Source organism: Bacillus rossius, chromosome 3, assembly GCF_032445375.1.
Source record: "Bacillus rossius redtenbacheri isolate Brsri chromosome 3, Brsri_v3, whole genome shotgun sequence".
NCBI lineage: Eukaryota > Metazoa > Arthropoda > Insecta > Phasmatodea > Bacillidae > Bacillus > Bacillus rossius.
The window spans coordinates 63,936,388-63,964,328 of NC_086332.1; the positions used below are offsets into that span (position 1 = coordinate 63,936,388).

At 35.2% G+C, this 27,941-nt stretch overlaps 1 protein-coding gene across 1 annotated transcript; it reads right to left on the minus strand.

The window, feature by feature from the left end:
- Positions 1-4,641: 4,641 nt before the first annotated feature.
- LOC134530799 (trypsin-3-like) lies at positions 4,642-19,128 on the minus strand. Its single transcript, XM_063366009.1, has 7 exons — positions 19,030-19,128; positions 16,509-16,609; positions 14,869-14,972; positions 9,074-9,215; positions 8,194-8,307; positions 7,425-7,586; positions 4,642-4,870 (listed from the first exon to the last, which is right to left on the minus strand). The coding sequence occupies exons 1-7, from the start codon at positions 19,073-19,075 to the stop codon at positions 4,724-4,726; spliced, it is 816 nt and encodes a 271-aa protein (XP_063222079.1). The 5' UTR covers positions 19,076-19,128; the 3' UTR covers positions 4,642-4,723.
- Between the last annotated feature and the right edge of the window lie 8,813 nt (positions 19,129-27,941).

The following is a 27,941-nucleotide window of genomic DNA, read 5'->3' on the forward strand; positions in this document are numbered from 1 at the left end:
TTTACATATATGAATTTATTGCATTTTTTACTAAATAGTCAGCTGGAGTACTACTTTGTGGTTTTTCTTGCTTGCAGCACCACATATGCAAAATGACAACACTGAGTGGTGTTCAGCGACGAGTCAACTATATATCTATGTAGGAAGGTACAGACCCACAATGTTCATATCTGGGGGCAGAACATTCCCATGAACTTGTAGCACACCAAACAGATCCCCCAAAATTAAACGTTTAAAGCACTGTGAATTGAGTAGGGTATTCCTTCCATTACTCCGGACTGTTAACCAAAGTGTGGGAAGTACTGGACTTTAGATTGGATTAGTGTCATATAACTAAATGTGCACATATAGAACATTTGTTAGAAAAGCTTAGTTAGTGTACCTTTAGTTTGATGTAGGATTTGTTGTAAATAGTCTAAATTAAACTGTTATAATATACCATTGAAACTGGGAAATTCTTTAATGGACAGACTGTACTTATATGATTTTTCACTTACCATTAGTGTTATAAAATTACACATTAATTAAAAATAAAGGTAAGCTAGGCTGGATGAATCTTGAATGATATATATAATAATTTTTTAAATGTTATAAACGTATTTTTGTACTTAAAACTGGGAGTGTTCAAGTTGCTACTGTATTTTATTCTCTTAAAGGATCTTGTGAATGTTTTATGTTTTCAGTATGTTATTTAGGCATAATCTAGGAACAAAACGAAACGTTTGGTTGATAATTATTACAACTATTTTCATATATAGTTTACTTATTTTGTATGTTCACTGAACTTTGTTATACTTTTAGTACTTTTTTATAATTTAAATGGGATTAAATGCAAATTATTGATTTTGTTTATCCAATGTGTCTTGACTCAGGTATAATTAAGATTTTTTTGCATGAATTTTGTGATGTCCGTACGCTCTGAGATTATTAGTGTAGGTCATGGCTGGATTATATCAGTAAGATACTTCTCTAATACGTATACGGGGTAAGACGGAACATGGAATTTTAAAATAAGACTATGCATGTAACTAAAATTTGCTTTAACAACATATTGACATTCGTTTGGAAAGACGGGCCCCGGTAGTCGAGTACATAGATCGCTCGCTGACACGACCAGGGAGTTAATTCGAAGTTTATCGTTTCGATAAAATTTCTTTGCCTATCGATTATCGTTCGTTCTCGACTGTTTCGTACTCAAGTTATTCCATGACGTCATTCTCGACGTATAAAATCGTTACAAACAATAGTTGGGAATCGAGAAGGTACAAGCTATCGAAAGCTCCACACTATGCCCATTTCCTTTGCAATTTTCATGCTTATTTTCTGCTTGCGCACCTCGGCTCCCGGGTAGACCACAATTCAGCCTCCTTCCATGAGGGCGTGACTCTGGATTTAAAAGTTTTCTTACGCAAAGTCTTACTTCAAACCGTGCTGGAACGCGTTATATTTACCTGCCATACTCACGAGCAGGAATTGTCACGATGGCAGACCCGCGTGTGATATCACACACTCGTATATATTCTTTTTCATTAATATATGGGGACGAACCAAACTTATTATTGCCGAATGAAACTTTGTGATAGTTTAACTATACTGAAATACATTTTGTATACTTAAATAGTCATGGGCGGAAATAATCAGTGTTGTTAAGTAACGAATTACAAGTAATCGGATTACTTGTAACGATTACTTTTCAAGTAATTTATATTTGTAACGAATTACATTTAAAAAATGTAATTCGTACTTGTAATCGGAATACATAACATTAATTGTAATCGATACATTAAGGTAATCGATACTTTATATTTACTTGCCGTTACTTTTATTCTCGGAACGTATAATGAAAACATTTAAGAGCAAGAACTTTTGTATTAGTAAAGTTTATAATTTTACGCTTGTAGTGCTACGTTCGTATGCACAACATCTATGATCAAAAATGAAGAGCCATAGTGACTTGCAGTGTCTCCAACATTACCCTATCCTAAAATCTGCATTTTAAAAATTTAACACATCGCTGCTGTCAAGTTGACGTTGAGCGTCTTTTTAGTGTTGGACAAATATGTTTTTGCCATCAAGAGAGGGAATCTATCTAATGAGAAGTTTAAAATGCAATTGTTTTGTAAGGTCAATTCCACTACTTTTATAAAATCTTTTGATGTTATGCAAGCAAGTTTGTCCTCAAATATTATTCATTTAATTAAAGATAATAAATTTAATAATTACATGAAATCAATTTTTTAACAAAACATATATGTAGGCCTATGTATGTTTATTAATGTAACAAAGTGTAAAAAAATTGAATCGTAGGTCAGTTTTAAAATGGTAGCGGAAAGTAATTGTAATTGTAATTGTAATTTTACTGATTACTTCTATGTAAAGCAATTTTTACTTGTAATTAGTTACAGTATCACCACAGTAATTGTAATTGAGCCCAATTACTTTTTCCGAGTACTTTTAACAACACAGGAAATAATCAACTGAAAGAAAACTGTGAGCATTTATCTACGTATCCGCACCGCATCGAGGAGTTGGTGCGCAGTCTCGTGATTCAGACAAATGTTTTTAAGTGTTTAAAACTCCATTACTGAAAATAAACAAAAAATTTAACTGTTTGTGGCATTTAAAAAGTTTCACTTCATTTAGAATTTCATTTTTTTGTTTATCTAATTGCTATAATAATTTTCATTTATATCTCAGCACATTGGTCCTTATTTAATGCTGGGTAAGCCTATAGCCTTATTTTTTTTACTAATAATGAAACTAATAATAAAACGCAAGTCAAATTACTTAAATATAAATATTTAATCTGCAGATGAAAAAAACCTTTTATTAAGAAATGGGTGTTCATAAATAGCTATATAATGCATAATTAAAGCATTTATATGAACTGTACACCTGGAAAATGAATACAAGATGGTTTTCTGTCACTTAGAAATATATTCTGATTTTTTCTTTGTCTCGTTTGTTATTTACAGTTTCTCAAAGAAAATATACATTTATTGGCTCGGAGGCATTTTGAACTCTTTAGATTTAATGAGCACCATCATTGCTGCGAATTATCTCCATGAGCTAACTACATGTAATTATAAGATATAACACAGATAACCTACGTACATCAAAGTAGACACCAATTACTTGATGACATATTCATATTATATGTCACATTTCCAAACTGGCATAACACAGAAAATTTATTCCCGTAAAGTCGAAAATTCCTAATGATTTTTTTTAATACCTAATAAGTCAACTTAATTGCATTTTCTTGCAAGTGAAGTATAGATCATAAAGTATCAAAAATCCATTCCCGAGTTAAATAATTTTAGAAGAAATAGCTGACTTTTTCGTCTTTGTCGGCAACTGCGTTTGCTGTTTTTCTGTTAGAACTTTAGGTATCGTATGTGCGGAGAAACGCAATTTTTGCTTTTCTTTTGCTATACAAAGTTTTGCACACAGTTGTAAATTCAAATTTTTAATCACGGTGGTTTGTGACCTACAAAGTTTCTATTTACACTTTATCTTTGTCTACAAACCAATAAAAATTTTATTCTAAACATCATTACCGGTACGTTTTTTAATACAACACAATTGCTTTTCATAATAAAAAGCTGAAACGAAACGAATGAAAAACAAATTATATATTTCTTAAGTGTCAGAGGAGAAGAGGAAATCAAAAACCCGAACATACCCGAGCGGCTAATCATCTTAGCGATTATTTACTTGGAATACACTTGACTTGCTCTCGATATTTTATGTCGTTAGAAACCCTATCGAAAGGACTCGACATCGAGCTGACTCGATGTATGTAAATATATACCTAGAATAAGCCCGCGATCCTGGTTATATTCCAGGTATAGTCAAGTGGTAAACGTGGTGGGATTTTCTCATGGTACTCCCGTTTCTCCGCACCAAGACATTGCTTCGCTGCTTCTTTCATATCGATTTACCTCTCATCGTCTCCACAAACCTCGAGGCGTTGGGTCTCAATCCATTCGCTTGTACGAAAAGAGATACACGAAGATAGTTTCTCAACAAATAAAATAATAGTAATGGAAAAACGCATATCACGCGCTTTGCAGTCCTATTGATCGCTAAATAATATAGACTGAACGAGCCGATTTATAAATTAATATTTGGAATATGTTGTAAATATTTTTTTTTAAAAAGATCTATCCCTCAAAAAAATTTTTATTGATTGTAAATTTTTTCATGGACATAATTCATTGCTAGTTTTCACTCTATAGCATAGACAAACCACAAGAATGAACAAGTAAGACGAATATACAATCACACAGAAAACAAGCCAAAATCTGGTGATGTCCCATGTTAAATACATAGACAGCACAGAGAGAATTCCTTGGATAAAATAATTCGGGCAAAAAAAATCATAGCACAGACTAAGAGTGGCATAAAATATTGTATAGGGACAATATAGGAAACTAATAAATACGCGATACAAGTGACGACAAGGAACGTGTCGGCGTGAAGTGTACCTAAATTTTAAGTGCGCTTGAAAGCAATGCAATAAATTGTCTCGCGCTTCGCCAGTGCTGATTGGCCAGAGATTCCCATATTGCCCAATTGCGATATTTGGTGGAATTCAAAGGACATACAAAAGTATAGGTTATAGGTATCTTTAACAAGTTAAGGGTTGTCAGCAGAAACTTTATTACAGGAAATGTGTAAACGTCATAGGTTGACACACAGCTCGGGCCCGGACGGCATCTCAGACGCCGGCCTCGGACTTGACCCAGTCTCGGAAGCGGGCGACGTCGGTGTAGACGCCGGCGTACTTGGGCTCGGCGCACCCGGCGCCCCACGACACGAGCCCCACGAGGGAGCCGCCCACCGTCAGAGGGCCGCCAGAGTCGCCCTGCGCAGCACAGCCAGGGTGTCCGCCGTCACACACACGTGCCGCATGGGACACTCGGTGGACGCGCTCTCGTCCTTGCTTACGAACCACTGGAGCCGATATCACCTCATCCTCTGTCAGCCAATGTTAATTACCTGTGCAGTTAACCGTAGCCGTGACTAGAGACCTGAAAAAATTCCCGGTTCCATTTCGCCATAGTCTAGAATCCAAACACGTTTTCCTTTTTTGCTGCTTCATGATCGGGACACAGTTTAAATCTCTGGGCCAATGAAAAAAAACATTCAACAGAAGAAGTATCAGATCACGAGAATCCCAGTTAAAAATTTTCACGAGCCAATGACCAGATGCAATCTACCCGAGTGCATGGAGGATTGCGGAGTCGATCCTTGAGTCACTGAAATCGCGAATGTTACCGGTCTCTAGACATTACGCACGATTCACACGCAACTCTATGCTGGTATTCCCCATGAAATCATAAAGATATTTGTCAGGACCATTTTTAGCTACGAGTATTTGGCTGTGGAATGAACTAGATCAGGCGAAAAGGCAATTAAAAAAAACCTGGCCAATATCAGACACAGGCTGAAAACTATTCTTCGAAACACCTACTTACCATGTTCACTTCGCGGCTTACCTACTGCTTGGATCTGTGTGTGAATGTGAGAGTGTTTTTAATGTAATACTACTACTTTATATTATTATCTTGTTTTGGCAACGCCGGATTTTTAAAAGGATTAATTACTTTCAAGCAAGAGTATGCATCTTAAAAATCACAAATTCTCAAATATAAATTCAATATTAAAGTACAAGTGGTTTTCCGGTGGAACATATTATTTTGTTGTGGTCATTTTGTACTATAATTAGATATCAGAAAAAATCGCGATTTCCGTGACCTTTAGGCTAGACCCCAAAATTCTCTATGTACTCTGGCTAATTACATATTCTCTCATTGGTTACTGACTCGTGACACCTGTTAAATGGGATACTCGTGACTCGATAATTCTTTTGCTGAAGGTTTTTCGTTGCCTAAGAGTTCTTCAGATAAACTGTGGCTCAATCGCTGAAGCAGTCTCCAGTGATGGGAGCACAGTTAATTAGAAGGACTCTGAATCAATGAAAAAAGTCCTCAACGAAAGAAGTATCTAATCACAAGCATCCTATAAAACAGGTTTCACAAGTCAGTAACCAATGATCAGGTGGCAGTTGCCCGAGCACATAGAATATTGTGTAGTCTAATGAAACCGCGATTTTTTTTTTCAGTCAGTGAAAAAAAATCGCGGATTCATTTAACGATAAGCAAGAATCCAAATACGTTTACTTTATTGCTGCTTCAGTGATATGGTCACAGTTTATCTGAAGGACTCTGAGCCAATGAAAAACCTTCAAAATAAAATATCGAATCACGAGGATCCCAATTAACAGGTGTCACGAGTCAGTAGCCAATGAGCAGATGTAATTTGCCCGACTGCATTGTGGCTTTTGGAGTTAAGCCTGTTGTTCATTGAAGTAAAAAGGTTCAGTGATAAACAAAAAAACGAATAGCTGTGATTAAAAAAAATTGCACCGGGCACATAAATGCTTGTTGCAATCTATTTTCCAGGAAAAACGCCACTACCACAAAGGCAAAATATCGATAGAGTCAGGAAAAATTCGCGTTTTTAACTACCTCAAGAATAGACTCCACAGTCCTGTGTGTACAGGGGTACATGTCACCTGTTCATTGGCTGTCGAATGGTGAAACTTCTCAACCTGTTAGATTGTGATTCGTTATTTCTTTGGTTGAGGGTTATATTTGTGTATAAATAGCGAAACAAATATTTACTTGCTGTAACCTAAAATTTTGTTACTTTAACCAAACTTGTAAGTAAAAAAAATTATTTTTTTTTACACGTAACCAATAACAATATTTAGCTGACAGTATCATATTGTTGGTTCAACAGAATCTTTACTACTACAAAAAAATTTGTTTAAGTCATTAAAATAAATTTATTTCGCAATATACAAATAAATATTTCGTTGAGGCAAACAAATCTTTCTCTCAGTGGCTGGAGTGTCCCTTTCACTGTTAAAAAATTTCACCTTCAATTTACAAGGAAAGCTGGGTACAAATTATCCAAGAATCTAAGTTTGGTTACGCCTATCTTCGTAAATTTACAGACACTGGGTTCACTTATTTTTAACATAATCCAATAGAATATTCACGTTCTACAAAAAAACATTAAAAATACTAATTAAGTATATAGTAATAAGCCTCTTTTTTTTCCCACGGGTATGTTTACTTTTGCTAAGAACGAAAGATTAAACCCTGAAATAGAAATATGGCGTATTTTCTATGAAGACAAGTACAGTTATTTGAAATTACGAAGAATTCTTTGTCTATTTGCTTTAATTTCTTCGTTGTCAATTCTGTAAATCTACTGTAATTTCTAACAGTGAGTGTATACACTGTGAACCAACTGCGAACTAGCTTAATGGTATACATATTTGAAATTGATCCGAACGCGAAAATAAACCGCGAAACATTCCAGTCCATAGGCATGGAACGTTCGCTGACCTGGCAAGCGTCCTTCCCTCCTTGCAGGTACCCGGCGCAGATCATGGTGTCGTTCACCATGTAGTCGCCGTGGATGTTCTTGCCGTACTCGCTGACGCAGGCGGCCTGGGAGACGATGGGCACCGCCACCTCTCGCAGCACCTGCACCACGTCGCCTTCGTACTGCGAGCACAGCCAGACACGGCGCCTCAAGCACGGCCCGCAAGCAGGTGCTCGACATGCACACAGCTGCTGCACGCGGGCGACCCCACCGTGCTTCCCTCCGTTCGCCACGGAACAGCGAGGAATAAGAACAGAAGTCACAGAAACTTATACATGGGTACGTTTATGCGAAAACAACTGTATCGCTGCGAAATAGTGTTCGCAGTAATACTGGGTTTGGATTTTACCCGGGCATTTATGCTTTGTGCAGTCTCGTTATCTCCATTAGTTAAAGTAATTTTTAAATGATTTGATTTACAGTATTAACTGCGGACATTAAAAAAACAATGCAACAAAATAAAGTCATACTGTTGAATATTCGATTATCTTTCCCATGTTTTATGCTTTTGAATGAAACATAAATAAAAATATAAAATTTGCGCATATGTTCGTAATAAATACCAAGTATTATCTTGAAAAACATATTCGATATATGCGAAAATACCCGTAGCCGTGTGTTGTACACAGTTACAATATCTTTCCGGTAGTATCACAAGCTACATCCTGGCTACTGGTTTCCATTGCAGAAGTACAGAATGTTATTTCCCGCGCACGGGGAGACACCCACGAATGTCGAGCCCCAGCCGGACGTCACAGCCAGAGTTCCCTCCGGAACCTCGGAGTTCGCTTGCGGCAGTGCGACGGCCTTGATGCTGTCGCTGTACACGAACGGCTTCGAGACCTAAAAAAATAAAAGCCACACAGTAATTTTGGTTCATTTTTTCCGTGGTCTATTTCTATGAAGAATATATTAGATTTACAGATAGTTTGATGAATGAACTATTGCAACGCCTTTGAAAGACACATGATTGCATGTGATCACAGAACATGTCCGAAACCCGGAAAAACGATCTACTTATATTATGATAACGGAATGCACAGGAAATACATCAGTGCCTAAGATAAGTTAGTTTTTATTGCCATGCCTTTTTATGTATTATTCATCTTAAAATTCTTTATACGCGATGAGGGACGTTAAGAGAGATGTTGAGTATATGACTATACAGTTACAAAACTTTATATTGTAATAATTCTATGATTTATTAGGAATAAACTTACCCTAATTTTTGCTAAATGAAACGCGAATATGCCTCGAAGGTGTTTAGAGAGCAAAGCCCATTAAACTTAGTGTTTTCGTGTAGGCTAACACAGTATTAACATACCATACAAAAAATTATTTTTTTAACTCAAAAGTGTTATTTTCGAACAGAGCTACAGCGTGCAAGCAGATTGTATGATATTTAAGCTACAATTTTGAATGTAACATTAATATTAGCTTTATTAGTTAAGTTGTTATTTATATGGCGTTATCTACAACCTGTTAATCAAAATAAGTAACTTGTAGGTTGTTATCTCTTTACACTTGTACAAAATTAATTAATTTATTTATTTTAACTAAATAAAGGAGAACATTTCACTAAACAGACTTACAGACTTATCGTACTTGCCTTCAGAAGACATATGTCGTTGTAAGGAATTCTGACCACTTGCTTATATTCAGGATGCAAGATGATTTTGGAAAGTTCATGTTTCTCTCCACTGTTTATTTTAGTGCTTCCAACACGTACAACCAGGGAAGCAGTATCTTGACTGTAACAAAATAAATCTGTATTTCATTTTATTCTGAGCATTTGTTGGAAAGATAAAGATTATTTAATTCCTTCTGTAGATAATTTGTACTACGACTCGAATTAATTGAAACTTGTAGGTGAAAATTCGAAGGAATTTAATCAAAATCGCAACAATATATTACGAGATAAAAATTGTTGCAGATGAATAAAGTAGTATTATATAAAAGTAAGTTCATCGCCTGGATTGTGGGTAGGGTGTTAGTGTCGGTGTACGCCATCTTGAATTGACGTCACAGTGGCCATCTTGGATGACCTAGACCTTGGCCTTCAAAATTTACCACGAAAAGATTCAAAATTTACCTAAACTGTCCAAAAATTCGGCAGATATTTCATTTTTTAGAGAAAAACCTGAGAAAATGAAAAAAAATTGAAATTCGAAATGCTTCAAAGTATTTTTATCTTTAAAAGAACGAAAATTCTTCAAAAGGGCTTAAATTCCTAATCTACAAGCATCCAAAAAGCTGCGGAGGATATTTTAACCTAGCCGTAATTTTATTTTTGTCTGTTGGAGGCCACCATTTTGGATTATGACGTCATGTACAACATATTAATTAAATCGATCTAATCATCAGTAAATTAATGAGTAATGGTTGATTATAATTGTAATGTTTTCAGAATTTCCAGCTAAACAATTACAGAATTTCAATCTGGTGGTCAATTTGTCATCATCGGCTTACTGGAGGTGGTTAGTACAGGCATTTAAGCCTCTCTTAGGATTTACATCATCATTTTTTAAAGTGTTATTTCTAATGAAGAATTAATAATTTTTTTAATTCGGTCAAGTATGGAACCAAAATACATGAATCAATCAGAAGGGTAGACCGGGGCTAGTTATCACAAATTTCACATTTAATTTTTTTCTTATGATTGGTAAAATGTGTACAGATGTGGGTAACAAAATACTTGTTATAATGTTTTCTGTTATTGAAATTTACCACAAATTAATTACACATTGGAAAAATATTTATTTTCTCTTCCAAAAGACAGTCAGCAACTGTAACAACTTACTTCAATATTAGGGCCAGTTGTCACTTAGCGAGAGGCTTGTTGTCGTCACACAATAAATTAATAATTTAAATAAAATGTATTGCATAATAATTTGTTATATCAAAGATTTAACAATAAACTAGTATTATATTTAAGTGCAACAGTCTTTAGTCCAATATTTATCGCTGTTAAAATTTAAGAAACTATGTTTGATTATAAATACAAATAATATTTTAAATATATTCCTAACCCAAACTAACCACTTTATACTGAGGAATCAGATTTACAATTTTGGCATACAAAATAGAAAAGTTGTGAATTACTCGTGTGTGTACACTTTTCGTGTGACAACATTTGATAGCCAATAAACCTAACCCATTCTTCTCGTGGAACAATTTGTCTGTAAGGTTCTTCACAAACCAAACAGAATGTATCTGTATTTTCAGATGATTCAACTGCATGATTGGAGCTTTCGTGAATTCCTTGATATCGAACATTTTATCTTACAATGTAGATCTAATAAAGGTAGTTTACTTTACTAAAATTTCCCGTTTTGTTTTTTCATCCACTGCATTTTTTACCAGAGTGTCAGTCAGGGTAGCTGATTTTCTTGTTTTTCTTTAGGGACAGTTTGTTTTCTTTTTCCAGCCTTGGTAAATTATCTGACATGTTCCGGTGAGAATGAAGTTAAAGAATTAGTAGATAAATCAGGAGAAACGGAATTATCCAGCCTTCATTCTTAACGGCACTAGAAAAAGGGACAAAGAATTCCCTGTATTTGGTTCTGTAGTAAATCCATTTAGTTTTGGTCTTCCCGTAGCATAACTAGGAAGAAAGTCTACATCAGAAATAGGTTAAATGAAAAGATCCCCGTCGTTTTGAAACCTGATGATATATTACTTGGAGTGATATCCTGCAGAAGTTCTATGGAAATTATCGACGGAATATCATTTATGTATATTCTTACAGTTGATCCAAAGTGGTTTATTAACTAAGAATCTCACGCAGTATTAACCACCTTTATCAGAGTTCCGAATACATTTCGATAAAGAGGGTGAAGTTTGTAAGAACATTGGTTAGGAAAAGATATCAGTTTCTTTAGCACAATCCAGAGTTGAGACAGTAAAATGAGAACCATGATTATCGAGTAGGATGAGGTTGGGATTTAGTTTTGTACACTTAAAATTTGCAACTAAATGACGAATGCAATAAAGGAAATTTTCATTTTTCATCCAACCAGATTGATTTGTTGTTACTTGATATACTGATACACCATCCCTTATGAAAAGCTGGTTAAAATTAATACGTGCGGGATTGAATAAATGGGGCCTGTATGCAACTTTTGGAAAATAAATATTTATGTATTTCTTGTAGCAAATGTACTTAAAATAAGTATTAATTGCCTAAAACTTAACAACTGCGCCTTATTGTTTTGTAAGTTGATAAAATTACATATAATCTCATTTTTAAATTTAATAGTTTACTGTAAAATTATGATTTCAAAATCACCCCTGACAAGTGGTTAGACATTTTCATGAGCCATTTATGAAAATAATTTTGATACTTACCCCTAACACACTATGCAAACAAAGCAAATATTTTTATTTAAAAGAGTCAGTAAGCTATTTAACATTTCTTCTCCACATGTGATAAGCGGTCATAATGATAACTTGCCCCTGGTTCCTTGTGACAACTTTCCCCTTTCTTTGATTTTGCAAAACTATCTAAATGTTTTAAGTGAATGATATTAATGTACTTCATTTTAAAGCAAAATGTTTTTAGAATATGAATATGATGTTAAATTTACTAACCTTTATCGAGGAACGTGCACAGTGACTGAATAAGTAGACAGAACAATTCTACTCACACTTATCATGTACACAAAAATGGCTATTCTGAAGAAAGTAAAGCTGCGGTCAGTATGTAAATTATTTTGCGTCCGTTAGATAGTGACTCTTGTAACCTGTGGATGAAAATCCATACCTTCTATCCATTAGAAATGTCTACAGAAAGAGCTTGACTACATGCCCCTGTGACAACTAGTCCCATTCTCCCCTACTTTTATAAGTGATTATTTTTATGTATTTTTGAATTTTTTTCCCCGAAAATCTAGATAAATAATTACGAGTTACCCAGCTGGCGGCCAAGACGGCTAAAAAGAAGAAGGGTCCTTGGAAATAAATACTAATGAACTCTAGCAGGTAAAAATTTAACCAAAATGGTGTCAGAGCACACTGGCAGACGACGTATCAACTATGTAAACCTAGCGCTCCTTTTATCAAATACTGAAACCAAGATGGAGGTAGCACTCTCTACCAGACGACGTGTGTACTACGTGAAACTAGCGCACCTGGTAGTAAGTACTGAAAATATAAATGGCTGCCTCCAGAAGACAAAAACAAGATGGCGTCCGTGATGTCATAATCCAAGATAGAGGCCTCCAGCCGACGAAAACGTGATTGTGGTTCCGATGTAATAATTTAAGATGGCAGCCTTCTGCATACGAAAATAACATGGCGGACATGATGTCATACTAACTGCCTAATATATACCTTGACATTAATAGTGGGAGGTCAATGTGGCAGTGGATTACATGGAGCAGGGATCAATCTTTTTTTTTTTTTTGCTCTCACTGGGTTAAAATCTAAGACTCCGAGCTTCATGAAGAAAGTAGCTTTTTTAATTAAAATCTTATCATAATTGTGATGAAAAATTTAGTTTTTATTTTAACTTTTGACGTGACAACGTCTACTAAATCGATGAACGCCGGCTGCACGCACTAAAAAGTGTCCCGTTACACACATTGTCCCGTTTCGCTGTGTCCCGTTACGCTCATTTTATATTGCTCTTTGCTAACTTGAACCTCCTGGGATTGCGACCGAGTCCGTGGCGTAATTCTGTTTTCATGCATTTCAATGTAACATTTTCATTGCTCTTTGCTAACCCGTTCCTCCTAGCATTGCGCCGCCTGAGAATTGGAGTGTTCTATGTCAATTGAAGTAGGAACTGAGATATAAGCATTTGAAAGTTCAAATTACTATGAATAGCATGACATAGAGCAAAATAATATTGGTCTTAAACTAAGAACAAACATTTTTACGTGCGTAGACGTGTGTGGATATAGTACAAATGAATACTAATATTAATTTCGTGTCCATAGCATAAAAAACCTAAAAAGTGGAAATAGAACACTCCAATACTCAGGCGGCGATTGCTGCAGAGTCCGTGGCGCAAATATATTATTTTTGACTGCATTTTGGTGTTGGGTAAGCCATTTTCCTTCGCATCATCCTTGAAACACTCCCATTCATTTCCTACATTTCCTATCATCGTCCTATCCTTAACAGAATAACACAGATTAAGGAAGTTAAATAGCAAACATGTATACAAGTTATGGTTAAAATAATCTCTTCGTTAAAGTAATAAACATATTTGAATTAATGAGTGCAAATAAAAGTATATTTATCAATTAAATTGTAGATTTCATTTCACTCCTACAATAAAAATGATACAATTTTATTCATAAAAGTATGCAATCATTCCATCAATGTTTTGTTATGACGTTGTCACGTTAAACTATCGTCCGTAAACCAACTTTACAGTCAAACAATTTTAATGTAAAGAAAATTCCATCAATGAAAAGTTAATTGCACTTTATATTTATACAATTTTCTTTTTTTATTATAATTTTATTAAAATAGTTTAATAAACATTTTTTTAATTATATTTCCCCCCGATTATTTAGGATAATAATTACGTATTTTTCAAGATGGTGGACGTGATGTCATAATCCAAGATGGCTTCCTCCAGCATACCATAAAAATTTGGCAGTCGGGGTCAATTCATCGCAGCTTTTTGGAGGTTTGTGGACGAAAAATTTCATTCTCTTAGAGGAATATTCGTTCTTTTAAAGAATATATTATTTTAATGCTCCTGAATTTCACAATTTAAATTGTTTTACAGTTTCTTCTCTCAAAAACGAAATTTTAGAATTGTCAGATTTTTTTAAGAGTTTCCCCCTAAAAAATTGAAAAGTTTGGCGAATTTTGCAAGTTAATTTTCTTCAAAATTTTGGAAAGTTTTAAGTCTTTTTGGCAAATTTTGGCCAATTTTAAAGGCCAATGTAATGGTCATCCTAGATGACCGCTGTGACGTTACTATTCAAAATGGCGGACACCTATCTCAAATCCTCACCTAGAACCCAGGCGCCGGACATACTTTTATATACTACTTAAAGTCATTGGCATTATATTATGGTATTAAAATGAACATAGTCATTTTTATAAGCATTTAATGTTTTAGGATTCTTTTAAATATGTTGATAGCAAATGTTTTATAATGTCTGCGGAATTAAAAATGTCTACCATAAAATTATAATGGAATACGAGAAACACCAAACACATTATTATTAGAAAAAAAATCTAAATGATTACTTAGACTTCCCACCTCTTAACAAGATTTTTAAGATTTCGCTGCTATTCTTAGAATCCGTGAACTTACGAAGATACTCGGATAATTTGAAACCTGTGTTCTTCCCTAATAATGAATGAAAACTTTTAACAGTGTGGGAGATTCTTGCAACTGTAATTTGCCATAAACTCACTGTAGTGTATGTATTAACCTACTCAGCGCAACAGTGACCTGCAGTCACGACGAAGTTCTCGGAGATGATGGAGCCGCCACATATGTGGGACTCTAACTGTCCGTCGTAGAATTCCCTGACGGAGACCTGCAAAGACACCCCGATGCGACGTAATACTTATTACTAGGGACAAATTTCAATCGAGAATTGCGATAAAATCAAATAACACAATCTAATACACCCTAAAGCATCCAAACGCAAGTTAATACACCACTGAGTACCGAAATGCGATTAAAATCATGAAATAACTCAGAATTTTGACAAAAAAATCTATTCTCAAAAATATATAGGCCTATGACATTCCGTTCATGTTATATATTTAAGATTAATTTTTTTTATAAAAATTTTGACACCAAATGAATGAAAAGAAATAATATTTTTGAGCTGAATGTCTTTGAAACTCAGCTTTGTTGGAAAGATAAAGATTCTACTCTCTCTTCACACGAGCACAATTAATAAATTAATTTTAACTAAATACAACGTAACATTGCAAGTGTACAGACGTATCTTACTTATCTTCAGAAGAATAATGTCGTTGTCAGGAACATTTACTACTTTCTGGTACCAGCTGGTACATATATTTTAACATAAACTTGCCAATATATTTTTATTGTTCTGAGCAAAGCTGGCCTATACATGCCTATTACATATTATTTTATTGTATTAATGCATCATGTCACAGTCAATATTTAGCTATTTTGGCGAATTAAATAATAAGAACATTTTGGTGCCATTTATTTTTTAATACTGTACTATCTTTATTAATAAAAAGAATTCATAACAGATTTAAACAAAAATACGGAATTCTCTTGTATTATAAACGAAATAATTGATCTTAATATTAAACCATAAAATATTGCTTCTACTTTTACGTCTCTCTCTTAGGAAGAGAGCTGTAGGCAATGCTACTCTTAACGTAGTGATAGCCTTCTGAACAAGAACTTCTAAGTGCGGTACCCATCTTGCGACGGAATGGAAATAAATAGCCCAGTCTCACTTTCAGAGAAACTATGGTTTAGGTTCAACGACTATATGCTTAGGGCCATATAGAGGTGCGAAGGACTTCAGTAGTGGACTTGCCAGATTAAGGAGCATCACTCTTTCGTACCACTCCCCTTCCCAAAATGAAATGTTTGCGTACGTTGTAGGCAAACAGAATTTTTAGCTAGTTAAATCATGTTTTAGATTTTTTTATTTATTACTTAGATTATTCTTACAATCGCAGTTCACATTCCTGTAAAAAACGTAAAAAACTGACACTTTCTTTTATAATTTAGGCCAACGGTGGTACTAAAGCACGTTGCGCGCCTATATGCTTATACGCTAGAAGTTCCAACTTTATTGTGCATTCTAAATACTTTTATTTTACATATATTTCGATACTTTAGCTACATATATATCTTTACGTGTTTAGTATGAAAATTATTTCAAGCCAAACGCACGAAGATAGCAAAAAATGCCACGATAAGAGTCTGAAAGCTAAGCAGATGGTCCCAAGCAAACTCAAAATTTCACAAGAATAAAATTTATGTTTTTGATTTTTTAAAAAATAATGTACTGATATTACAATTGTCTTGGAATAAATGGATTAAAATTAAGTAATTCATTTTTTGTGGCACGTACCATGTAGGGGAACTCCTCGATAGTTGTTGCATTCCCTCCAACAATTCTGCCGCCAAGATCATACTTTCTTTGATTCAGTACGCCGTTAAGCTGTGGATACGCTGTAAGAAAGACATGCAATGCAAATACAGCACTTGGTTAAAGTTTCGTTAAGGTTCATTTCCTATATAGGAAAATTATCTCTTTGAAAATGACAGAAGGGAGATATGGAACATAGGACCAAGTCTCTTGCTTTGTGTAGACTTACGAGTTACCAATTAGTTCGTTTTAGTGCCAGAGATTAACTACCAGCAAATGTACTCAGATATGAAGAAACGGTACATGTATAAAATGTTATTTATCACTAGAATAACATTTTCTCTAAGAAATTTAAATCACGGCACAACAGGTAAGGCATACACAAGTCAAATTTTATGAATAAAATAATTGAATTGTATATAATTCTAAATTTATGTAATGCCATTTTTAAAACACTAAAATATTTTAATAAGTGAAAAACAATTTTCTGCGAACTCCAAATTTTTTCCTTCAACTTTCAGAACTACTCTGACTTCAGGAGAGGATGCCTGCCAGCTTGCTACAAAACAAAATTGAAAAAAATTTAGCATTGTCTTTACTAGCAGTCATAATTTATATAGTAGACTACTAGCAGAACCCAGAAGACGTTGTCCTGCCAGTGTTTATTTATTTTCCTCTATATATCCTAAATTGATGGTTTGTATGTACGCTAATCTACAATCTAATAAGCTTTTGAAACAGTATTCAACTTTAAACTCACCAAATACTAATCACACTCACAATCACTATAGGTTGTTATTGGGGATTAAAGACAATAAAAAAATCAATACACCAATTTTCATGGCGGTCGGTTGAACGGAATATAAGTTTATGTACTGCAGCCCTTCTATGGTGGCGGGTAATAGCGAAATTGATGGTATAAAATATTATCCACGAAAACACACTTCGATATGCCAAGTTTTATGGTGATCGGTCAAAGGGTGTCGGAGTTTATCAACGTCATACATACCAATATCCAGTTATATATACATATATTTATCATAATCACAATCACTATTTGTTATTATTAAATTTACCAATTACAAATCACAGTTGCAATCAGTATTTGTTATTTGTTGCTATGAGTTCCTTGAGTTATAGCAAATAGATATTGTATAAATAATTGACATATAAGAAGTCCAAAGATTAGTTGCGTGTGATTCCAAAATATTTTATTTAATTAACAGATAAGACTTCCATAGAGATTTTTGTTGCATATGATACAAATGCCATTTGCCTTCAGATAAAAGAAAAATAATTATTCATAGCCGCAGTACACGGCGTTGCCCGGGCTGAACACAGGGGGATGGCGCTATATGACAGTGTGGTGGACATAGAGAAATGATACACAATTACTGTTTGTATGTCTATGACCTATGATTTTCTCTTTACCTACGGCAATCGGTTGAACGGTTTATAAGTTGATGCGCTGCAGTGCGATCTAGCGGCAGGTTAGAAAAAATGACTAGCATAAAAACCTTCTTCGTGAAAAAACACTTCGATGTGCCAACTTTTCATGTCTATTGGAAAAACGGTGTCGCAGTTTATCGACGTCATACATACATACCATCATCCTATTTTATATAATATATAGATTATAGATAAATTTTTGAAGCATGCATGAATAAGGGGGAGTGTATAATTTTGTGGGAATTCGATTACATTTAATGATTACTGAAAATTCCAACCAACAAAAATATTCGTTTTTAAATTCCTGAACTGATACGTTATGATCTAGGACATTATTAAAAAAAACATACTCCTGTACGTTTGTCAGTACCAGACGCTAACAATAACAGCTTTGAAAAAAGAAACAGAATTTTATTTTACTGAATTTTGATGTCCGTGCCTCGTAACTTATATTAAATTTGACATGACTCACTAGTAGTACGACATATTCCAAATGCATTTTGTACTTTCCTGTAGAAACTTTATTTTTATTGATTATGTTGCACATAAAATGTTGATTGATCAATTTGGTGTCGTACATAACCATGAGAAATAAACGAAAGAAATTTCTAAAAATTCAACGAATCCATAAATGTAAATTACTGCTCATCAGCCCTCCTGGTTAGTTAATATAGAAATTTGTTTTGGCATAAAAATATAGGAACCTTCAGATTTTACGACATTTTCGGAATTTTAATCCCAGACATTCTGGTTTATTGAGGAAGCACTATGTTTGCTCCGCGGGAGCAGGGTGATGGTGTGTGTCTGCAAACAGCAGATATATGTGTAAGCAAACTGTCTGAAATTTGACATTATTCAAGAGTACCCGTTTCCCGAATGCTACTTAGGAAAGAACATATGATGTTTGTTTCTGAACACTGACAAACAACATGAACTTGTCAACAAACAACGTTGACAGAACAGGTGGCAGAAGGATACGTAACCATTGGCACTATTGTCAAATTACGAGACAAGTCCATGACACATACTGCACGAAGCTAGGTGCTCCACTTACCCAGGCTGAAAGCCAGGAGGCTCATTAGGACGGGGATCGGCGACATGGTGGAGAGTTTGCTTGCTATCTCGCTTCCTTTGCTTTATACTAGTTGGAGGACAGACTTTGGAGCACTCGAGCGGCTGAAGTCTTTAGTGGCCGCACGTGAGCGTCGAGTGGTCACCACCTTATCGCGAACCACACAGACGTCCTGCGAATCGCAGTGAGACGGGGCTTTCGGCGAACACACAGGCCTACCATAATAACAACTAACATGTCAAAGTTTTTCCTGTATGACGCTGTTTTAACCTTCGCTACTAACAGAAGATTATATGGATTCACTCATTACGTAGAAAGTTGCAACTTAGAAATGCCCTATGTTAGAAACATGTAACTAAAAAAAACTAAGAACTATCCTAACTTAGTAAATCATAATTTATAGCTACTATTAACTTATAAACACCCAACTAAAATCATCTGAGCTTTGAAAACTCAATTTAGAACTATAAATAATTATAAACACACATTTTGGAACAATCTTAATTTGTATCTATCTAACTTAGCATTGGCCTATCTTAGAAGATTTTATTTTGTGCGTTTTTAAGTTGTGTGTTTCTAAGAAATGAAAGCACTCCAAGATACAGATGTAAAAAGTGTCAAGGTTAATATATTGCGTCCATGATAATTAATTACAATTTATGTGGTAATACAGCACACGACGCCTCACGCTCTAACTTTCCAGCACCGGTCAACCGTCCTGCTGTTTGCATGTTATATATATACATTTAAATACATAAATATATAAATACATTTAAAGGACCAAAGAGTTAAATGTTTAGATTTGGTGTAAAATAAATTCATTCAATACATGAAAACATGAATTTCTAAAAGGAGCAATAAAAGGATAGGATAACATTATGCTAGTGATTATATAATCTATAAAATACGGAATATTTTTTTTGGTGTTATATATATATATAAATATATGTCTTGAATGAATTTATTTTACACCAAAACTACACATTTAACTCTTTGGTCCTTTAAATGTATTTTTACTAAAAGTAATTAAAGAAAATTATAAAAAAGAAATGAACTCATAAAAACATTCTGTCCGCCACTTTATTATTGTTGGAAACTAAATTTTGTTTACTTTATGGACATTTAAACCAATTGATTAATTTATACGCGTCCATAAAATTGTATTTACAAATTTACAAATAATATTTTATTAAAATCTTATAAAGCCTACTGTACTCGTCTGTGCCATGATATTTTTTTTCCTCTCACATAATTCCCAGTGCTGTCTATTTTGGCTTGTTTTTTCTGTGTGTTTTGTGTGTTTGTTGGTTATTATTCATGTCATTTATAAATTTTATTCTGTTTATAAGTTAATATGAACAGAAAGGAATAACTTTATTTTACAGAGTTATAGGCATCTAACAATTTGATAGGCACAGTGATAAATTCGACTGCAATAAGTGTGCATAAATCAATGATTATTAGTAGTATGTAAAAGGGGCTCCTGGCACAGGGTTCAGGGTGTGGAGCTGGAGCCGGCTCGGTTTAGGTTGAAGACTCGTGAGCGTACAAGCAAAAAAACAGATGAGCAGCAACCGATTGGTATGTCGTATGGACATGAAACTAAACCTAGGACTGTTATCGGTGCTCTACAGGTGAATGATAATGGCTTCTACTTGGCGCAGTCTGCATTTCGTGGAACATTGAAGGATTACTATTATCTAAATACGATTAGTGAGTCAAAATATATTTGTAATTTTCTTGACGATATTAGACAGAACATAATCAGTCAGCTTACTGATGACGTAGCAACAAACGGACCTTTGAAATATAACTTGTGGTGGGATTGTATATATGGAAAGCCATATCCGTTCGATGACAAAGTGAAGAAGTGTGCAGTCAAGACATCGGCTGCAGTAATTTACAGTTCTGAAGATGTGAAACTGTTAAACACAGTATCCAGTTACTCTGTCAAGAAGAGGAGGACTATGTCTGTAAAGGATCCGGTTGGTCTCTTTCTAGTATAAACCGATTGGAGCTAAGAATTAGTCATTTCACGCCTATGCAGGCCTAAATGATTAAATAATTAATAACTGTCGCAAATGTTCCTGTAGTAAAATAGATATTATGTATTAAATATTATGTTTGTAAAAGAACTTGCAGTGTTTAATTCCTCGAACCTGACACTTTCTGGTATTTTAATTAAATTTATTTTTAGCCTCGTTCAGAGATCGAACCAGGAACGGATATTGATCGAAACAATCAGTACATAAATGTGTGATTTTTTTGATGAATTTTGGAATTTTTCCTGTATTTCTAGCTAAATAATTACACAATTACAAGATGGTGTCCCAATTTCAAGATGATGGTTGCCACGGTAATAATAAATTATTACTGCACTCTAGCGGGTAAAAATTACACTAACATGGCTTCAGCGCACTCTAGGAGCCGAAAACAAGATGGTAGCCTCCAGCAGACGAAGACAATATGGCGGACATGACATCATACCAGCTGATGATATATATACCTTGGTATTGGTGGGTCAGTCGGCAGGTGGCTTTCATGGAAGAAGGATCTATCGACAGGTTTTTTTATAATTTTGCTCTTATGGGTTCGAACCGAGGACATCAAGGCGTGTGTTTTTAAATAGTATTTTATTAAAATGTGATTTAAAAAATTATTATAATTTTAGAATTTTTTTCCAAATTTTTAGCATAAAAATTACGGATTTCCAAGATAGCGGCCATTACGAAAAGTGTACTGGTGTTTTTAAAGATGTTTATTAAAATTTAATTAATATATATTTTTTATAATTTTTAAAAATTTTCCTGATTTTATAGCTTTAAAATTACGGATTTTCAAGATGGAGACGTCGTCATACTAGGTGACAAAATATATACTTTGAAAAAAATTGGTGGGGGCCAGTCTGCCTGCAGCCAACCATGAGGGAAGGATTGGTCATAATTTTTTTTTGCCCTCACTGGATTCGAACCGAGGATTCTGAACTCCAAGTCGAAAAAGTATGTTTTTAAAATATATTTTTAAATTTTATTGATTTTTTTATAATTTTTTAAATTAAAAAAAATCGGATGATAAAAAATATTTTCAAGATGGCGACCGTAACGGAAATTGCAACGGTGACGTCATAATCCTAGATGATGTCAGAGGCTTATTGGAGGCTATAGACATGGTTTTTAAGCCTCTTTTAGGATTTTGTTCTTTCTAAGGCAAAATACTTTTGAGGTTTTTCGAAATCCTAATTTTTGAATTTTTGAAGAAGAAAACGAGAAATTTTTCCTCAAAGCTGTAATTTTTGAGTCATTTGTAGTCTTTTTTAGGAATTTTGAGGAATTTTTGAGTCCAAGATGGCCGCCGTGACGTCAGAGCAATCGGTCATTGACCCGGCTCCAGCTCCACACCTTGAACCCTGTGCCAGAAGCCCCATTTACATACTACTATTGTTGCTTTCAATACATCTCTTTAAGACGATAGGTTAGTTAAGCTGGCTTAGGAACCAGACTAAACATTCTCCAACACACATCGATGAATGATCTGGCAATAATTTCTGAACACCTGGGGACTTAAACTGCGCCATGGAGGTGAAGAAGAAAGCGCACATAATTACTGCTAAAATATTTTCGATTAAACCACACTAAGTCACTTATGTAAGTCAGTTGACACGGGAGCAAGTTGCCTTCATGTCGTATGCATCTGCACGCCTTGACAACGGTGTTTGACATCGAAGTGAAAACATAGAGATGAAGTGTTTAAAACTAGGACCACAAAGATCCCGTAGAGGTAAAAGACCTCTGGGACTTATGGAGGAGGGGGGTCGCGGGAGGAAGAGGTTGCACGAGCGCACAATCACGTACTACGAGATAAACTTCGGGGGGAGGGGTGTCTGTAACCTTGTATGAGACACGTCTGATGACGTGGCAAGCGGCCAGGACAGCTGGTAACTGCTGGGCGACGTCTTGCACGAAACTAAAATAAATATTCCTTGTAAGGTTTTAAAATTAAAGTCACTTATATTCGCAATAAAATAAAAAAATATAAAGATGCCCGCTCAAATAATTTATATCAAAAATCATATATCAAACAATTTATTTTAATTTATTTTATTTTTACTGGGATTGTTTACAGTCAAAATCAAATCACACACTACATATAATTGAAACCACCAGCTCTGCTACCATTTTTGTTACAGCACTGCTCATAAATCAAACCAAAGTAGATAGAAAGTTAATCACGCTAAATGCTACCTTTTTTGTTACGTTGAGGCAGTGTAGGTAAATCAGATTAAATACATAAATATTACCAACGACATTACACACTGTTGCAACAGTGGATCTTTTAGTTTCACAAGGACATGAGGAATGAACAGAAACAAGGTGTGATTCCATCTGAATATAATTACTCCATATGTATTTAAATTATAAAACTTATAACAGTTGAATGAGACAAAAGTACATGAGGTATAAAATGTGTTAAAGTATAATTCCAATTACATAATTAAAAGAGCTCTCGCATATGTTAAAGATACGGGCCGGCCCTAAATTAGTTATTAATGGTTTCACTTAATATAAATAAACAAACTCAATTAAATTTTAAAAAATACAAAGTGGCATAAACAATCCTAATTCAGATGGTGAAAGTCCAGAACGAAAGTTTTATATAGTTCTTATTTTTTCGAACATAGTAATTTAAATGTTGTTACAAAAGGTTCATAAATACTGTAGGGCTGAAGGTCGGTGGCTCGCTGGCCGGAGTTCAGCAGTCAATATGGTGTCAGGGCGCCTGTTTGTTGGAGAGGAAGTGTGCGAAAATGCGGCTAGGTCCGCATCCGGCTCTTGGACCCTGTCTGTGAACAATCCGAATAAAACATTATCAGAACTGGTACACAGACAGTTAGAAAACTGGGCAGAAAACTGGGCAGAAAATGCCCGCAAAAAGATAAGGGGAGGTCGGGGAATAAAGCTGATGGTAAGTAATTCACCAGACAGGGAAGTTGGCTTCTAGGGTCTGAAGCGTAGCACGTCCGGATCTGAAGTTCGCGGAAACGTGGGAGTCGCGGGCGTTTTCATAATTTCAAAAAAATATATATATTTTAAAAAATAACTACTATGCTGTGTACTGTACAGACGGACTAAACTACTTGAAGAATTTATAGGGATATCATCCCTTGTCTAATTGACTACATCGTCGGTTATGGCCGAACAGAAGTCTTGTTGTGCATCTCGCCGATCCGCCGATAACCTAAAACAGTCCGTCTGGAATCGCGACGCAAAGTGAGTCCGGAGGGGCCACGTCTCATAATTAAAAGGAATAACTCAATCAAAAGTTGGGGGGGGGGGGGGGGTGAGACTTGGGCTTACGGACCGAAAGGTTCTGAAGTTCTCCGAGTGAGAATCACAAAAAACTCTGACTTCGATATCTCGAAGTTGGTAGCACTGGCCAATTTTAGCGCTACCTGTTGAGGGGTGTCTGAAACAAAAAGGGATCGACTCGCCCGAGACATCTGTTACAGCCTGTGGCTAATGGCGTAGTCGGTGCTGCTCTCTGGCGGCCTACAGGGGAAAGAAAGAGGAAGGTTAGCAATGTCGCCACCAGGTGTCGCGGGCGTTAGCTCCACTAGCTGGCGACAAGTGAAGAAGTTACTATTTCTGCCGCTAGATGTCGTGTGTGGTCCATATTTGCACATATGTTTTCTGTGGCAATTCTTCCTTGAAGTAGGCCACTGCCTGGCGAGTTCACGTCAGGGCAATGATCCTGGGCTAAATTCTGAGAACCAAAAAAAGGGGGGGGGACTGGGGGTGAGGGTGGACAAAAAACGCAACGAGGCTGGGAAAGAGGGTCCACGAGATACTTGTTCGTGCCGAGACTCGCTGGGCTCAGCGGGCCTCTAAGAAATAGATCTTGCAAGCCAGGAGCTGCTCAATGATAATTTAGTCATGTAGGGAATTAATATTACAGACCACGGACGTGACTGCAAGCGGGAGAAATGTCATCCGGGCTGCTAACGACGTCTTTAGACTAGCAAAAGATCAGATTGGCCCCTGAGAAAAGGTGCATTGGGCCACTGCAGCAAAGTTTTACTAAGTAGATTGCACCAGCCTAACAAAGTGTAAATCACCCATTGTAACCTAATTACATGGAAAATAAAAATTTCAAATATAATTTAAAATTATAATAAAAATTTAAAAAAAAAACGTGCCGAAATACCTAATTTTCGGCACAGTGTACCAGTAAGTACAGTCACTTAACCAGTAGCTACAGTAAGAGCAGGAAGTTGGGCGACGGAAGCACCTTGCCAACGAGATTCGTACTGTACTTCTCCAAGCAGTAAAATATCCGGAGTTAATTCATCATTTGTACATCAGGCTCTTGAGAGAAAATATTGATGAGATTCCTTACTCTCGTAAAATATATCTCAACAATCAGTGGCGTCTCGTCAGGGCAAGCAAGGCAAGCAGTGCTTGCCCAGGCAGTTTCCAGACATTGTATTTTTTAAATAAATATTTTATTCAGAATAGTATTTTACTTTGGCTCGTGCAGTTAGGTGTATGTATTTTTTACACTATCTTCTTGGGACCCAATACTGTGCGCTGTGCGCTATAAAAAAAGAACTCGTTGACACAAAAACATGCTGTTTTAGAAGCGTTGCTAGGTTTAGAAGCGCTGGCAGGACCGCTTTCAGCAGGAAGGCTGCCGCAGTAGTTTCCTTTCGGGAGGGGGGGGGTGGCATGGTACAAAGGTTCAGGGAGGGGATTGGCTGGAAAAATACGCGGTAGAAGCTACGAAGGTAACGCTTTCTTGCCGAACTGGAGCGAACATGGCCGAAGCAGACTGTGGAATTTTTCCGCCGACTGCTTCGGCTATGTCCGCCACAGTTCGGCAGGGCAGGTGGCGATGTCGCCACAGAATAAATAAGGACATCAGAAGCGAACTAGCGAGTCGGCGCCTTTGATGTCAGCGAACTCGGGCGCTGATTGGCGAGTTATGTCCGCCATATTGTAACTGCGTTCCCGAGGTAAACAACCCATATACGACAATGTACTTTCGTGTGAAATGTTTATCGTCAAATATGTTTTTTCTTTGCGATTGAGATAATTAAAAACAATTTCATAAACACGCCGAAGCTTACGGTTCGTAATAGAAAAACGTTTTTTAAGGAAATGATAAAATTTTGATCTTAAACTTGTTATTTTATTAACCTGCGTAGCTGATGCTGACTGGTTATTTTACCCGAATAATCACCTGTTCTGATGGAAGACAAGTCCTTTTTATCTATTAAATGTGGTTTTGCACGAGTAATAGTGTTTTTTTTTTTGGGTGGTTGCAATAGTTGTGCAGTGCGCGACAGGTATTTTATTGTTATGTCAATTTACGAAGTGTAGGATTTCGAGAAAATAAGACATAAAATGCTACTAATTTATTAATACGTATTCAAAATTCATCGGAAATTTTAATGGTAAACGCATATATATAGAAATGCATGTTTTAGTTTGGCAACAGAACACATGTTCGTGATTCAAGGTTAGCACTGCTATAAATGGGTTATGCATTTAGTCGTTTGTTTATAGTAAATGTAGGCCTACTAATTAGTTTAGTGGTATTTATATAGTAGATATCACGCAGCTTCGTATTGAAAGTGTAAGTTATAATAAATGATTGGCTTGATGAAACCCTACTATAGGAAAACTGGCATCTGCTGTTTTCACAACATAAAAATGAGATAAACATAAGTAGGCCTACTTACATTGCAAATTAATAAAAAGGTATTTGTCCATTTCTTCGTGATCCAATCACATCAGTTTGATATAGGTAACCAATTTGTGTACCAAGTGTAGGCCTCTGTTACAAAAGTCTCACGAAAGACTTAAAACTAAAGAAAAGTCCTCACATTTTGGCAATTAAAAAAGCTTCCAACAGCAGAATTCTTTCCAATACCTACCTTATTTATTTTCATAGAATGTCTTGAATATAATTACATGCTTACAGGAACTGTACAGGTAAGATTCTTAGGGTGGATGTGGGGAGGATAGGGAGTTTTTTTTTTTAGTTCAGATAGTTACACAAATAATTTACTGATTAATTTTTATTTATTTATTAATCCTAAATTCATCTCTGGGCTGTTTTACATTTGGTACATGTTATAAATACAAGATACATGGTAATAAGTAATTTTACATTCACAATTTAAAGTGAAATAATTTTTTTTTATTTCATTTTCATTTTTCATTTCATTTATTAGCATCCTATATTTGACAGTACATATGTCCAGGTTTTGTCAGCAACATTATAAATAAAATACAACATCATAGTACACTAACAAAACAATATAAAAAAATACATTATAACACAATAATATATGATACAATAAAAAATGATAATATAAAACAATGCAGCAATTTATGTAGATGCACTGAGGAATTCATTGACAGAGTATGGAGCTATTCGTAGTAGGTAATCTTTGAGATGTCGTTTAAATATGGTATGTGATTGGGATGCTGTATTTAACAGGGATATCGGTAGAACATTTATTAGTTTAAGGCCCATGTAAAAAGGGTTCAATTCGTATTTTTTGTTGAATGAAAAGGAATATGATTCTTATAAATGGATCTGGTAAAGTGATTATGTATTTCATTATTCTTTACATACTTAATATTTTGAATTACATAAATGACAACCGAATATATATAAATGGCTGGAAATGTTAAGAGTTTGTTATTCAGGAAAATAGGCCTACAAGAATCTGTCTTACTAAGATTATAAATAATTTTAATAACACGTTTTTGAAGCTTAAATATCTTTAGCCATTTTAAGGAATTTCCCCAAAAAATAACACCATATCTCATTATTGAATATATGTTTGCATAATACATAGCCATTACTGCTTTATGTGAAGTTACAGT

What these genes read in the sequence shown, in the direction of transcription:
- LOC134530799 (XM_063366009.1), bottom strand. Translation starts at nt 19,075, where the DNA reads ATGTCGCCGATCCCCGTCCTAATGAGCCTCCTGGCTTTCAGCCTGG. An exon ending in CCTCCTGGCTTTCAGCCTGG is followed by an intron (nt 16,610 to 19,029) that starts GTAAGTGGAGCA and finishes TCTTTCTTACAG; the next exon opens with CGTATCCACAGCTTAACGGC. An exon ending in TCGAGGAGTTCCCCTACATG is followed by an intron (nt 14,973 to 16,508) that starts GTACGTGCCACA and finishes GTGTCTTTGCAG; the next exon opens with GTCTCCGTCAGGGAATTCTA.